Below are 14261 nucleotides of genomic sequence, written 5' to 3' on the forward strand. Positions count from 1 at the left end.
GCTTGGACCACGCCAGCAGTTTTCCTGGCTGCGTTTACGGTGCCAAATGTTTGCCGAGCGGTAAATCACACCTGCCCTGCTCCAGCTGGCGGGTGCCGGCACGTCCCGCCAGGCACCCACAGCCATCGGGGTGCAGGCAGGCAGCCCCCCCCCCTCCCCGCTGTGTCTGCCCCAGCCCCGACCTGCCCCACGGCGCGGGCGAGACGGGGCACGGCGGAGGCAGCCCCAGCACCTCGGAGCCCTCTTGGCCCAAGGCAGCCCGTGCCGATGGGTGCCAAGCCTGTGCGCTGCTGCCTCCTTCCCTGCTGCAACCTCCTCGCCTCCAAAACCCTCCTCCGGCCCCATCTGGAGAGGGAAAAATGATGTTTCCTTCTGCTCAGAGGCAAGTCACATCCTCTGCCCTCTAAAACGGGGACGGTGTGACCGGGCTGCCCACACCACGGCTCAGAGCTTGCCGTGGAAGGTCTTGCCGGGGCGGTGCTGCTCCCGAAAGGTCAGGACAACCTCTCCCCGCAGAGCAGAGGGAGTGCCATTGCCTGCCTCCCTCCCTCCTCCAGATTAACCCCAGCTCTGTGCCTTCCCATCGCATTCAAACACGCACATTTATTATCACCTTTGCGAAGTACGTACCCTCGGCACAGGATGGAGGTTTGCAGGGAAGCCGGTGGCATCCACCGAGGGCCCCCTTGGAAGCATCCGCCGTGTTTTCCTTTCCAATGATTTTTGCCTCGCACCCAGAGATTAAATAGAAGGAACGTGGCCTATTTTGTTAGAAGCATTGAAAGCGAAGCAGGTTATTTTTAAGGCTTGCGGTTGTATTCCCGCTGCTGGGAAACATCCACTTCCCAGGGTCAGGGGAGGACAGGCAGTAACCTGGAAAACGGCAGCACGGATCGTGGTTCTCCAGGGCCAAGCTCCGCTGGCAGGGTTTAAATCCTGAACAAAGCTGCTGGCTCCGCTTGGGTTATTCAGGGTTTGCAGCGGGACGGCTGGGGCAGGATCAGGCCCAGCCTCAGTGCTGCCCACCCGGGGAAGGGCTGAGGGTGCGGGGGGCTCCTGCCCAGCCGCAGAGCAGACTTAAACCACAGCCTAGACAAGCTCAAAAGTTTTTCCTGGCCAGGCCCTTTGGCTTCCCTGCATCGGGAGCTGGTGCAGCATCTCTGCCTTCCCCGGAGCCTCACAGGCTCTGCGCCCAGCCGGGCACAGCACTGAAGCTGCCTGCTCACGCAGAGGTGCAGCCCCCCCGCCTCACCCCAGTTTGGGCCAGGACCACTCTGATCTGGGAGGTTTTGGGGGTGAGAGGAGCTGGGCTGCATCCTCCCCACCGAGCTGGTTATAAAGCTTGCAGAGGTTTAGGGAAGATGCTTACAGCTGCTCTGCCAGATGTGCTGTTCCCCCCCCCCAAGGCAGGCCAGATGTGCACAGACGGGCCCATGAACTCGCATGCCCTATTCCCGGGGAGCTGCTACCAGGTCTCCCCCCAGCACCTCCCCACCTCCTCCTGCACTTGCAGCCGCCGGGGTTTCCCTGGGCATCTCAAACCTCCATCCCTTCTCCGCCTTCCATCCAGGGTTTTACAGCAAGAAAAGCCACCCAGGGCGAGACTGCTGTCCCCAGGACGTGGCCACAGCCATTTCTTCTGCAGCACCACCAGCCGACCCCCCGGCTCACCCCAACCCCGAGCTGCGGGCAGGGAACCTGCACCCATGCTGGGGTGCACATCTCCTCCAGTCCTGCTGTGGAAGAGGGGGTCACGGGTGGGTGCTGCCCAGGAGGGAGATGTCCCTGCTCCCGGTGCCAGGGAGGCATTGTTGTGAAATGTCCCTGCTGAAATGCAGGGCTGGGGTGGAGTGGGGACATCAGGCGTGGGGGCACCAGGAAGGGCCGAAGAGGGGCTGTAACAAGGTGCTGAGGGCACCTGGATCAACAGGTCATCAAGACCCCCATACCTCTATGTGCAGCTTCTGAGGACACCCGGATCAGGGAATAAAAGGCAGGCCAAGAGGGGAGCCAGCCCACGGCCAGCTAAAGCAAAGCCTCAGGTCACCAAGGGAAACCATGGGGTGGCAGGGAGCAGAGCAGGAGCCAGAAGACACCCAGATACAGAGCCAAAGGACAGCGGGCAAGTTGGGGTGACTCACAGAGGTGTGACAGGATGGAGATGACAGACCATACCTGCCACCACCTCCTAAACGGTAGGAAGGGGCATGTCAAAAGCAGGGACATCGCCACGCAGAGCCACCCAGGAGGTGCGAGGAGGACTCGATAGCTGGTGTCACTTGCCCTCTGTGCCACCTCCAGACACCCCGAGGTGACCACCTGGGTAAAAGCATCTCAGCGCCCGACCACCGGACTGCCCGAGCAGTCACACGGGGGCTCACAAGTGGCAAAAATGCCAACGAGTTTCACTCCCATTTTGTTCTTAATTAAGAAGTCACCCCTGCTTTCCAGAAGCAGGGAGTTTCTCCTCCTCCGCTGGGAAGCCCCCGCAGCCAGATCCCAGGCAGGATGTGGCCTGGGCTGGATCCGTCGGGAAGTGCCTGCAGCCCTGCCGGGATTTCAGCCTGGCGCTGGGGTAAGCGTCCCGATTTGAGCTCAGACCAGCCGAGGCAGCGGCAGCAGCGCCCTGGCATGGCCCAGGGAGAAGGCACGGCAGGGCCGGGCTGTCCCCGGCTGCAGGGAGGGGACATGTTTCAGTGATGTCCTGCTGCAGGGTCCAGCCTGGAAGCAGGAGGGAGAAGGGAATACGAGCAATTTCCCCCTGCCATTTTCCTTGGCAGACCCACATTGCTTTTAAAAGCAGCCAGGAAACCTCCTCTTGAGATCCCCAACGCCCCCCGCAGCCTGGCCCTGTCCTGGCCATGGGTCCAAGCGCTGCGGCAAGGCAAAGCTTCCCCCGGCCACGCGTAGCTGCCTCGGGAAGAGAGGAGGGGACCATAACCCCAGGGTTGTAATCCCAGGCATCGCACCTGCAGCAGGCTGGATCCGACACCTCTCCTGGGTTAATAACGATGCCAGCACCGTGGTACCGGCTCAGGGAGGGCCAGCGCTCGGCAGGAGCCGGAGACACCAGGGCTTACTGGGGGGTGGACACAGAGCAGGACGGGAGTCTGCCACAGCTCCGGTGACATGAACCAGTTTCTAGGCACCTATTCAAGTGCAAACAAATAATTGGCCAAACAGGTTTCTTGCAGCACCCACCCAGGATCATTTGGCTTTGAAAACTTCTCTGCAAGCTTTAGCCATGTAAATGAAGGGGTTCAACAAATGGGGGACTTTATTCCCAGCCAGGCGTCAGGCCAGCACACGAGACTGGGACCCATGCAAGCATCGTGTCCCCAGCCTCCAAACTCCTCCGCTGCGGTGGACCACCACAGGCTGCAGGACCCTGTGACAACATTGTCCACATTGCTCCTGGGGACAGAGGCACAGCAAGTGCATGAAGCCCCTGAGCTCATGCAGGCAGCCCCCCCTTTGTTTTGGGGAGGCTTCTGCCTCCCTGCCCCCATCCCAAAACCTCCCTGGCAGCTCTCAACATCCCCAGGAGATGCTCTGGATTTCACTGGGAGCCAGGAGGAGCATGGCAGGGTCCCCTCAGGGGGCACAGGTCACGCTCCCTGACGGCAGGCGATGAGGAGAGGTCTCCAGGAGACCCTCCCTGGGAGAGCAGGAGGACACCTATTCCTCCCAAGGCAGGTGAGGGACCTGAGCAGGGTGACCAGGTCCTCCTAGGAGCTGCCCCACGTGGGCAACTCGGAGCCAGACCTCAGGCTGACTGCTGCGTAGTGTGACGAGGCTCAGCACCGCCGCTCAGCTTCGAGCCAAGCCCAGCGCCCCGGGATGCCGGGAGCCCTCCCTGCCTGCTACGTGCCCAGGGCCTGCAGAACAGGCTCGGCTGGCAGCGAGCCCGGCAGGACAGGACAGAGCCTGGGGGGAAGAGCAGGCTGCAGGCACGTCACCCGGGGAGCACCTCATGGGGACAAGGAGCCCATGCGGGGACAGGGCTGTCCCCAGCAGCCTGGCATCCCCCCACCACCTTGCCCACCTACGATAAAGCTTCCCAGGCCCTGGCAAGCAGAGGAAAGGGTGGAGAGATGAGGACCTGGATACCAGAAAGCATCCCCCGGGCAGCTGCTGCCTGCCCCGGCTCGCCAGCCCGGCTGCTGATTTAAATTGGAGCCAGATTGAGCCTAACCTCCATTTCCACACCCAGCAACTCCAAGGCAGACAATGACGGCAGGACAACCACATCCCAGGGCCTGGGCTCTCCACCCCTCCTGCAAAAACAACACGCCCAGAGACACAGCTCCCCGGCAGCGCAGCACCTACCTCCCCGGGCTCAGCACCTTCCCAGGACCACAGAGATTATCCATCCTGGCACGGAGAGCTGGGACAGGGTCTGCCCCGAGCATCGCCCGGGCTCTGGGGGGGGACCAGCGCTTTGCAGAGCTCCAGGGCCGCAGCGTTCAGCAGCGGGGGAACGAGGAGGGCTGGCAAACCCCGGCGGCAATTAAAGGTGGCTCCCAGCTCATTCCCCTGGCACAGGCACTGCTCGCCCCCATAATTGCCCTGGGCTGGGAGCAGGAGGGAGCATTTATAGCCAGAGCCAAGGGAACCAGCTGGTGTTCATTGCCTTGCCTGGAGGAGCCGAGTCAGGGTCACGCTTCGGAAATATTTGAGAAGTGCAGTGATTAAAAGATTTGAGCTGGCAGGCTGAGCTGTCTCCCTGGTTCGTTGCCACCCCGCGCCGGTGCCCTCCCACGTGCCTGGTCCTGCTGCCTCCACGCAGGCACAGGCTCATCCACCTCCCAGCGCAGCAGCGCTGTGTCTGGATGGGACCTCCCAGCCATTTCGGGCAGCAAAATCCCACTCGGCTCCATCCCCTGCGCGAGCAGCCCCGGAGCTGCTGCCAGCCCTGAGGAGCAGGCATGACCCCGCTCCCCGCTCCCCGTCGGCAGCCGTGCCTCTCCAACACGCTCGCTAAGCGCGCCGGCAGCGGAGCGTGCCCGGCAGGCCTGATCCTGCCCGGCCGCGCTGCCAGGAGCTGCACCCCACGCTCCCCTTTGCCATGGGGAGGAGCCGGCTCAGGCCGCTGGGCTGCTTCGGTGTCGGATCCCGAATTATTGAGCACTTGGGGCTGGTGGGGGTATCCGTGCGGCTGACGAGGCTCCCATCGGCAGCTCCGCTTGTCCCAGCCGCCGGGGCGGGAGGCACCCGGCATGTCCCCAGCCTCCAGCCACTCGGCGGGTCCCCGCGGGACCCTGGCAGCTTCTGCACCCAGGAAGGGGTCTTCCCACCCCAGAGCATCCCGCCCCAGGCTGCACTTGGGGGGCACGCTGAGGGGGGACACCGTCTCGGGTGGCAGAGGACTGGTCTGGCTGTGGAGGTGGCTCACCCCACCGAGCTGAGCCTTGCTGGTCTGGGGATGGGGGGGGATCAGGGTTCCCCCTCCTGCCTGCTGGCCCAGCCCCCCCAGAAACCCCCGTCTCCCAAGGATGCTGGATTTTCTTTCCATGCCGGGGAGAAGCCCAAAGGGAGGAAGCAAGACAAGGTCGCCTGGAAGCCTCCCGCTGCCACCTCCCCGCCCGGCCGTCGTGCCGGCGGTGCCTTGGCCTTGGCTTTCCCACGCGAGAGCAGCCTTGGGAAGCGGGAGGAGGAAGCGGACCTGCCCCCTGTTCCCGCAGTTTCCTCTCGGCCCCACGCGCCCCCGTGTTTGTTTTTTTCCTTGCTGCGACCCCGAGCAGGAGCAGGGATCAGCCTGTGTCCCGGATAAGGGCAGCAACCGAAACCACTGGGGCACGGGGAGCACTGCCTGCACCCCCAGCCCCCCTCCTCACTGCCACCCTGCACCCCAGGGGTGCCCGCACACCGGCGGGAGCACTGGGGAGCCGCCGGGATGCCCGGAGCTGGTTCCATCATCCACACCTCGGCGCTTTCACGGGATCGGAGGTGCGGGGGGCAGCAGGAGGATGCTCGAGCCCCCCGCCCGGCCGAGGCAGACCCCGAAATGCCCACTCATGGGCAGGGAGGGCCCCAGGCACCCGCTGCCAGGCGGCGGAGGGAAAAGGCAGGAATGTTAATGGGAAGCAGGTTTTCCCAGCCAATGGGTTTGCCGTGCCGCACCAGGCCTGGGAGCGTGGTCCAGACATGGGGGTAGGGAGGGGGGTGGCTGGTGGGGCAGGGAGACCTTTGTGGGTGCCAAAGGACCGCAGAGAGCACAGGTCCACACCTGGGGAAACTGAGGCACAGCCTTCAGAGGGGGTGCATGCAGCCTGCAGGGACCCCGTCCTGGCCCGTCCCCATGCCAGGACACCGGAGCGGGGGATGAGCTCCCGGGGCGCTGGGACATCTCCCTGCTCCGGCTGCACCCCCTGCGAGCGGAGGCGGCTCTTCGCAGCCCTCGGCCTTCGCCAAGGGTGTGACCAGCCCGGTTTTGGGGCCCAAATCTGCAAGCGTTTATCAGGGTGGCTCCGAGGAGGATTAACTCCTTCGCTGGGGCCGCACGCACCCTCCCGACACCGCTATCGCCTCTCCCACCCTCCCAGGTCCTTGTCCCCCACCCCACGTCCAGACCCTCCAAAATGCGTCTCCGGGACATCGCAGGGACCGTGCTGCGATGGGGGATCCCGGGCAGGGCATCTCCCCGCCGAGCCGGCTCTAGGGGATCCGGGATGCCGCAGCCGGGTGCCGGCACGGCTCCGGAGGCTGCGTGCGGTGCCGGAGGCTGGCTGCCCGCCCGGGGACGGTGGTGGCAGGCTCGAACCCCGTGCCCATTGTGCTGCCGGGGGAGGGCAGGCGGCAGGGGGCTGGCGGGGGGAAGGGACGTGCCGTCCTGCGTGGCATCTGGCCTCAACGTGGGCCACGGGGCCGGGGCCGGGGCGTTAACCCCCGCAGGGTGAGCAGGGGGGATCGGCACCCACTCCCGCGGCTGCTGCTGCTGGAGGGACTGCGGCGGGATGGGGCCAGGGAGGGGTGGGGCTGGGGTGGGATGGGGTGGGGTGGGAATGGGGGGATGATGCCAAGGTAGGATGGGGCTGGGTGGGATGGGGCTGAGTGGGATGAGATGGGATGGGATGGGATGGGATGGGATGGGATGGGATGGGATGGGATGGGATGGGGCTGGGGTGGGATGGGATGGGAATGGGATGGGATGATGCCAAGGTAGGATGGGGCTGGGTGGGATGAGGCTGGGTGGGATGGGGGCGAGGGAGGAATGGGGCTAGGGTGGGATGGGATGGGAATGGGGTGGGATGGTGCCAAGGTAGGATGGGGCTGGGTGGGATGAGGCTGGGTGGGATGGGATGGGGCGAGGGAGGGATGGGGCTGGGGTGGGATGGGGTGGGAATGGGGTGGGATGATGCCAAGGTAGGATGGGGCTGGGTGGGATGAGGCTGGGTGGGATGGGGCAAGGGAGGAATGGGGCTGGGGTGGGATGGGATGGGAATGGGGTGGGATGGTGCCAAGGTAGGATGGGGCTGGGGTGGGATGGGATGGGAATGGGGTGGGATGATACCAAGGTAGGATGAGGCTGGGGTGGGATGGGGCTGGGTGGGATGAGATGGGATGGGGCCAGGGTGGGATGGGGCTGGAGTTGGGATGAGATGGGGCCAAGGTGGGATGGAACCAACGTAGGATGGGGCCAGGGTGCGATGGGGCTGGGATGGGGCTGGGTGGGATGAGGCCAAGGTAGGATGGGACGGGTGGGATGGAGCTGGGTGGCATGGGATGGGATGGGATGGGGTGAGGGTGGGATGGGGTTGGGATGAGATGGGGCCAGGGTGGGATGGAACCAAGGTAGGATGGGGCGAGGGTGCGATGGGGCTGGGATGGGGCTGGGGTGGGATGAGGCCAAGGTAGGATGCAGCCAGAGTAGGATGGGACTGGGGTACGATGGGGCTGAGATAGGATGGGGCCGGGCTGGGATGGGGTTGGGACGGGATGGGGCTGGGATGGGGCCGGAGTGGGATGGGGCCGTGGTGACGGCAGCACCCTGGCTGCGGGATGCAGGAGGAAACGCGTCCTGCCTGGACGGAGGCCGCGCGACGCCTCCGGGTGTATTTCGGCATGCTCATCCCCGCGGGCTAGGGCCGGGGAGGGCTCTGGGAGGACGGAGCGCAGCCCGCCGCATTCCCAGCGCCGCTGTTATTTTAACAATACCCCGCTGGCCTGCATGCCAGGGCTAATTTTAACCCTGGAGCCACGCCAAGCCGGCCCTAACTTTCCTCGCCGTGATTTATCCCAGCCATTTCCCTTCGAAAACAAGGCCCCCGTGCCAGCCCCGCTGTCTCCCCAGGCAGCGGCACGCTGCCATGGGTCCTGCCCCACTGGGCAGGGCAAAGCGGGGCAGGATTTGCCCCTCGGCGGGTTGTTTGGAGAGCGGGGTGCTCGGCCCCCCGCCGCCCACGGCATGGGTTTTTTTCGGAAGCTGGCTGGAAGCCGGGGGATGCTCGGATGCAGAGCCTTCCCCGGGATCCTGGAGCCGCTCCGTTTTCCACAGACATCTCTGGGAAGGAGGTGGGTGTTTTTTTCTACTGACATTTTTATTGAAAACGCTGTGGGGCGCTTTACTTTTTGCCTTTTTTTTTTTTTTCTCCCTTTTCCCAGTCAACAGCCATGCTCGAGAAAGAGATTTCCCTTCGTCTCTGTGTGTCTATTTAAAAATTGATTGGTAAAAATGCTGCAGAAACGTTTGCGAAAAATGGAAAATATTGAAAATATCTTGTGACAAAAAAGAAATTCATTCTCTTCCAAATAAAGATCTTTTTCTTCTCTTTTTTCCATCAGAAAAGCTTTTAGTGTGCAAAATGTCGACCGCTTTGATTTCTTCTCCCAGCGGGCTGGGATGCACCCACCTCTCTGCTCCAGGAGGACGGGTTTTCAGAAAGCTAAAAATCACTGGGCAGAGATACCGGCACCGTTACCTCCACGTCCGTCTCTCGTGACCCCCCCCGCGTCCCCACCAGACCCGCGGCAGGGTGGGAGGTCCCCAGGGAAAGAGGTGGCCTGGCCAGCCCGTGGGCGAGCCCTTCCCCACAGGACCGCAGCCTGCCCGCCCGGGAAGGGGGAAGAAAGCCCGAAGGTATTTGGTCACTAGCGTCATGAGTTCCCGTTCGTTCTCAGCCCATCACAAACAGAGGAGGTCTGCAAGGCTGCGGATAGAGAAGTGCGTGATTTCGGCAGAGCAGCAAGCGGAGGCGTTAGAGGTTGTCGTACATGCGTAACGTCTTCTCCAGCTGCTGGCTGACGCGCTGGTAGAAGACAATCTGCTGCTTTAAGTAGGACTGCATCATCCTCTTGAAGTCGGCCACGCGCCGCTCGTGGAAGTGGTTCATCTCGGCTTGTAGGGCGAAGCCCACCACGCGGCAGCGCTTGCGGATCCCGTCCGCCTCCTCCTGGTCCATCCGGCCCTCGTCGCTCATCCGCTGGCTCTCCTTCACCTTCGCGAAGGCGCCTGGCAGGGCAGGGGGAAGGGTGAGAGGCTGACGGAGCTGTGCGTCCCTGCGTCCCCATGCCCCTGCCACAGGCATCGCCCGGCGGGTCCCATCGCCCTCCGTGCCGGGGCACCAGCGCAGCCCCGCCGCCGGAGGTGCGGAGCTGCCCCACGTTAATAAGGGAGGGATCCGCGTGCTCCCGGGCTGTCATCTCCCCGTGCCCATCAATCCCCATCCCTCTCCTCCAGGCAGGGAAAGAGCAGGAGCCTTTTCCCTCTGGACTCTGACCTCCCCAACTCCTTTTCCGCCCCATCCCTGGGCACTCAGCCTCATATTTAGAGGGTTTGGGGGTCTGGGCTGCTGGAGGGCTGTGACTCAAGGCTCGGGGCGCGAAGCTAACGTGGGGCAGCGTGTGCCGTCATAGCCAAGCGCCCCGGCCAAGCCTGCCCTGCAAATGTTCGATGTCACCCCGTGGATGGGGGTCAGGAGCGGCCCTGGGAGCCCCCAGCCCGGGAGGCGGTGAATCGGGGTGCGGGAAGGGCGTGCAGTGCCAGCTGGAGCTCGGCTGGGAAAGCATCTCCCTCTCCCAGAGGCGGCTGATGCTGTGACACCAGTTTTTCCCCCTCCTTCCATTTATTTTTACAGCTCGGTTTCGAAAGAATCCTGCCTGGCTCCAGCCCTGCATTCCTCCCCCCTCATTAGCACAGAGGCTGTTTGCTTGAAAACAGGATCTGGCCCGCAGCTTGCCGGGCTTTTTTCCCTTCTCCCTGCCCCTCGTCGGGAGCACCGGACCCGGGGTTATGGTGCTCCCGCCGCGCCAGCCCTGCTCCCAGCGGAGAGGAGGAGGAGGAGGAAGCAAAGGTTGGAGGCCAAATCCTGCTTTCCGCTCTGCCCACGCGGCCTCGCTTCCGGACGGGATCCAGCCCCGCTTCACCCGCCGCGGTAAACAACGCGGGGAGGGAACGGCGAGGAAGCGGCCAGGGCTGGATCGCATCCTCCCCTTCCCCCTTCGCCTTCCCAGCCTCCCCCAGGGATGCGGAGCGACGCACGGACACCCCTGGATGCTTGGACACGGACAGCCCTGGCTTCACCCGGGGGAAAACTCCCTGTCCCCCAAAATCCAGGGACACCGGCGAGGGTATCCCCTCTCCGGGCCGGGAGGAGTGCGTGGACTTCGGCCCCGCTCCCACACCCGGCTCCCCGTCTGCGTCCCTCCCCGCTGCCTGGGCGCAAAGGGACACCGAGCCCTGCCGGCCCGCCGCGCTCCCCGGAAAGGGCAGAGCAGACACCTCTCGCCCCCCCTCCCCTTCCTGGCCCCCCCAAAGACCCAGGGGACCTGCAAGCACAAGGGGATAAGGGGAAGCGGGGAGCCCCGATGCCCGCGGGTGCTAAACCCACCCGTCCTGGGCTTGGAGGGGCAGGGACGTGCTCTTGAAAAGAGTTTGACCCTGGTTGTCCCCAGAAGGTCCAGCGTGTCCCCCCTGGCCAGAGGACGCAGCGAGACTGGTGGGAAGAAGGGACACGTCCATACCCCTGCCCTGCACGCCCCCCCGGCCCCTCCGACCGACCCAAGGCCACGTCCCAGCCGTGTCCCAGCCCCGGGGAGCAAGCTCGAGCATCCCCGTTGGCCACGGGGAGGGAGGATGAGGAGGGACAGGTGGTGGTGGGTGGGGATGCGACGCGGCCCCTCGCTCACAAGGTGCTGGGCAGGCCGTCCTGGAGCCAACAGCAATGGTGCCGGCTCCTGCTCACGGCTTGGGGGAGCAACGCCTGCGCTGACCCCCCCGCCAGCGCTTTGGGCAGCAGTTACGGAGTTCATGGCATCACCTGATCCTGGAGCCAACAGCCACTCCAGGGCTGGGGTGACCAGGGAGCCGTGCCAGCAGGGACCACGCTGGGAGCCACAGGCAATGGTCCCCATCCTCATCCCCATCCTCATCCCCACCACTCATTGCACAGGATGTCCTCATTGCATCCCCATCCCGCTTCCCATGCCGCTCCCACCCATGTGGGGCCATCACACAAGAGAGGTCACCACCAGGGGACAAGAAGCCACCCTTACCTTTCTGGAGGTGGATGATGTCTGGGAAGTTGGAGAGGAGCCCTTGGTACAAAGAGAGAGTGTCCAGCATGAGGAACAGGTCGTTCTTGGGCTGCTCAGCGAACATCTCCCCCACGGTCTCGTATGTCTTGCCCGTGTGGGAGATGGCGTTGTTGAGCGCGTCCGAGCTGTAGGGGGGGTCCATGTGGAAGGAGTGGCTGATGGCTTGGAAAGCATTGCCCAGCTTCTGGAACTCCTTCCGGAAGCCCCCCACGTGCTTGCGCACCAGCTCCGAGGCCACGTTGGTCAGCTGCAGGACGCTGTCGTCCATCTTCTTGCTGAAGGCCTTGAAAGCGTCCACACGGTCCTCCACGTCCTGCAGGTCCTGGTGCTCCGTGGGGATCTGGATGGTGAGGAGGAAGCTGGCGCCCACCATCTCGTCCTTCTCCGCCCGGCGTTTGCCCAGCTTCCACTGCTTCTCATCGCGGCAGCAGAGGAAGTGCTGGAAGCCCTCGTACTGGGAGAGGACGGGGTGGCTGGTCATATGGTCCATCCAGAGGATCAGCCGCCGCTTGCGCTTCTCGATGAAGTCCTCCTCGAAGCGCCCGGTGGCCTGCTTCTCGGGCAGGTGGGGCACCGAGATGACCGTGAACTTGTGCAGGAGGCGGTTGTAGAGCCAGTCAAAGTGCTTGTACCGCCGGTAGACGGGTGAGTTGATGTTGCTGGGGGTCAGCTTGTAGGAGATGTAGCTCTTGATGCCCTTGAACTTGGTTTGCTTGGTCGGGTCCTCCACGGAGCAAATAAAGGGGTGGGGGTTCGCCCTCCACTGGGGACCTTTGGAGCCCATCTCGATGCAGTACGCCTCGGCGATCTTGGACATCAGGGGCACGTCGCCCAGGATGAAGGCTTCCACCCCCGAGCGGACGAAGCAGGAGAAGCGATTGAGGTTCCTCCCCACCACACTGCCCCTCTTGGAGGAGCTCATGCTGTCCTGCCTCTCCAGCGCCGGCTTGGGACGGTAACCGGCGTGCTGGTGGTGGCCGTATGCCGCCGGGTACTGCAGGCTGGGCGAAGGGTGCCCGTTGGTGCCCGGCGCGCTCCGGGGCTCCTCCACCACCGTGCAAGCATCATCCCAGTCATCCCAGTCATCATCATCGTCGTCCTCAAAACTGCCCTGGTAGGAGATGCCGGGGTTGGGGGGGGCTGTGTAGAAGGAGGAGTCGTGCCCGGGGGAGCCGGCCGGGCTGCCGGAGTAGTCCGTGTAGTTGGAGCCCGAGCGGGAGCGGAGGATTTCGACGTAGGAGGCAGGGAAGAGGCCGGTCTCCCCGCGGCTGTTTTGGCCCTGTAACCACCCGTCCAGGGAGTTCTCGCTGAAGATGACGAGCTCCTCGTTCTCCTGGATGCTGATCTCCTCTTTGTTTTCGCTCTGGAAGTTGTAAAGCGCTCTGGCTTTCAACGCCATGGCCGGTCCCGGGAGGGGGACAGACGGCGTAACGCAATCCCCGCAGCCAAAAAAAAACCCCCAGCGATACCGCAAGCTCCCCGCTGCGGGGAAAGGCTTGGCCGGTTTCTCAGGGAAATAAAAAAAGGTGGAGAAGAAATCCCCTACGAGGTGACGCCGAGGTCCGTATGTCCAAGTAACCCCCCCGATTCCAGCGCCCCGGCTAAAAACAACATTCCCTGGTCAAGCGAGTGGCATTTCCCTTGCTCCTACGGGATATAGACCGCGGCCGGGCCAAGAGCCGGGCTCTGCCATGTCCACGCAGGTTTTCTCTCGCTGGGACGCTGATCCCACGGTTTCACTTTCCGGGAGGAAAAGATCCGGCTGCCAGCGAGGAAATAAATCCAAAACGACTTTTCTCGGGGTTCCTGTGGATAAAACACCCCAATTTCCTCGCGCCAGCGGCGGCCAGTCGGGAAAGCGCCGGGAACCGACCCCAAACCCAGCCCAACCTCCCGGTGATCCCGGCCCGGGGATTTTGCAATTCCTTTCCGGGCCGACTTTCCCGGGATTTGGTGGAGGTTTTTTTTGTTGTTGTTTTGGTTTTTTCCCCCCCCAGAAATCAGCAAATCTCACGCAGGACGGAGGGGAAGGGCCCCGCAGGCAGGGCAGCACCGGGGCCGGTACCGGCGGCAGCCCCCGCCGCAACGAGGGGGGGGGCCGGCGGCTGCCGGTGCCGGTGCAGGCGGCGGCGGGAGGAGGGAGCCCGGCCCGCCGCGCCGCCGCTACCGGGGCCGGGGAACCGAGCGCAGCCGCGGCCCGGCCGGGACGGCGCCTCCCGTCCCTCCGCGGACCCGGCGGGCCGCCCTCACCGCATGGCCGGGCAGGGGGCCGGGGGGCCGCTCTCGGTACCGCCGTCCGGTTCCGGTGTCGGCGCCCGCTGCCGCTGCGCGACGTCGGTGCTGCTGCCCGGTGGCGGTGGCGGTGGCGGTGCCGGTGCCGGTGGCGGTGGCGGGGCTGGCCGCCAGCCTCCCGTGACGCACGGCAGCGCCGAGCTCCCCGGTTCGCAGCTGGGGAGCCGCGGGAGCGGCGCGGCGGGTCGCACGCTGCCCTCTGCAGGCAGCCGGCCGGGGGGCACGGGTCCCGCCCACGGCCACGGCCCGCGGGGGCACGGCTCCTGGCACCGGCTGCTCCCCCGTCCCTGACCGGGAATCGTCCCGGGTATCCCTGCCCGGGTCCTCTGCAGCCCTGCACGGGGCGGCCCCCCACAGCCCTCCCCGCCCACATCCCTCCATCCCTGCCTGCAGTGTCCCCTCATCCCTGCCCCGTATGTCCCCTCCATCCCTGC

The 14261-nt window shown here is 64.5% G+C and overlaps 1 protein-coding gene across 1 annotated transcript; it reads right to left on the minus strand.

Moving 5' to 3' along the window:
- Positions 1 to 8521: 8521 nt before the first annotated feature.
- SNX33 (sorting nexin 33) lies at positions 8522 to 13156 on the minus strand. Its single transcript, XM_075160467.1, has 2 exons — positions 11494 to 13156; positions 8522 to 9451 (listed from the first exon to the last, which is right to left on the minus strand). The coding sequence occupies exons 1-2, from the start codon at positions 12932 to 12934 to the stop codon at positions 9198 to 9200; spliced, it is 1695 nt and encodes a 564-aa protein (XP_075016568.1). The 5' UTR covers positions 12935 to 13156; the 3' UTR covers positions 8522 to 9197.
- Positions 13157 to 14261: the final 1105 nt, after the last annotated feature.

This window comes from Calonectris borealis, chromosome 11 (genome assembly GCF_964195595.1).
Source record: "Calonectris borealis chromosome 11, bCalBor7.hap1.2, whole genome shotgun sequence".
Taxonomy (NCBI): domain Eukaryota; kingdom Metazoa; phylum Chordata; class Aves; order Procellariiformes; family Procellariidae; genus Calonectris; species Calonectris borealis.

What these genes read in the sequence shown, in the direction of transcription:
- SNX33 (XM_075160467.1), bottom strand. Translation starts at nt 12,934, where the DNA reads ATGGCGTTGAAAGCCAGAGCGCTTTACAACTTCCAGAGCGAAAACAAA. An exon ending in CATCATCCACCTCCAGAAAG is followed by an intron (nt 9,452 to 11,493) that starts GTAAGGGTGGCT and finishes CTGCCCTGCCAG; the next exon opens with GCGCCTTCGCGAAGGTGAAG.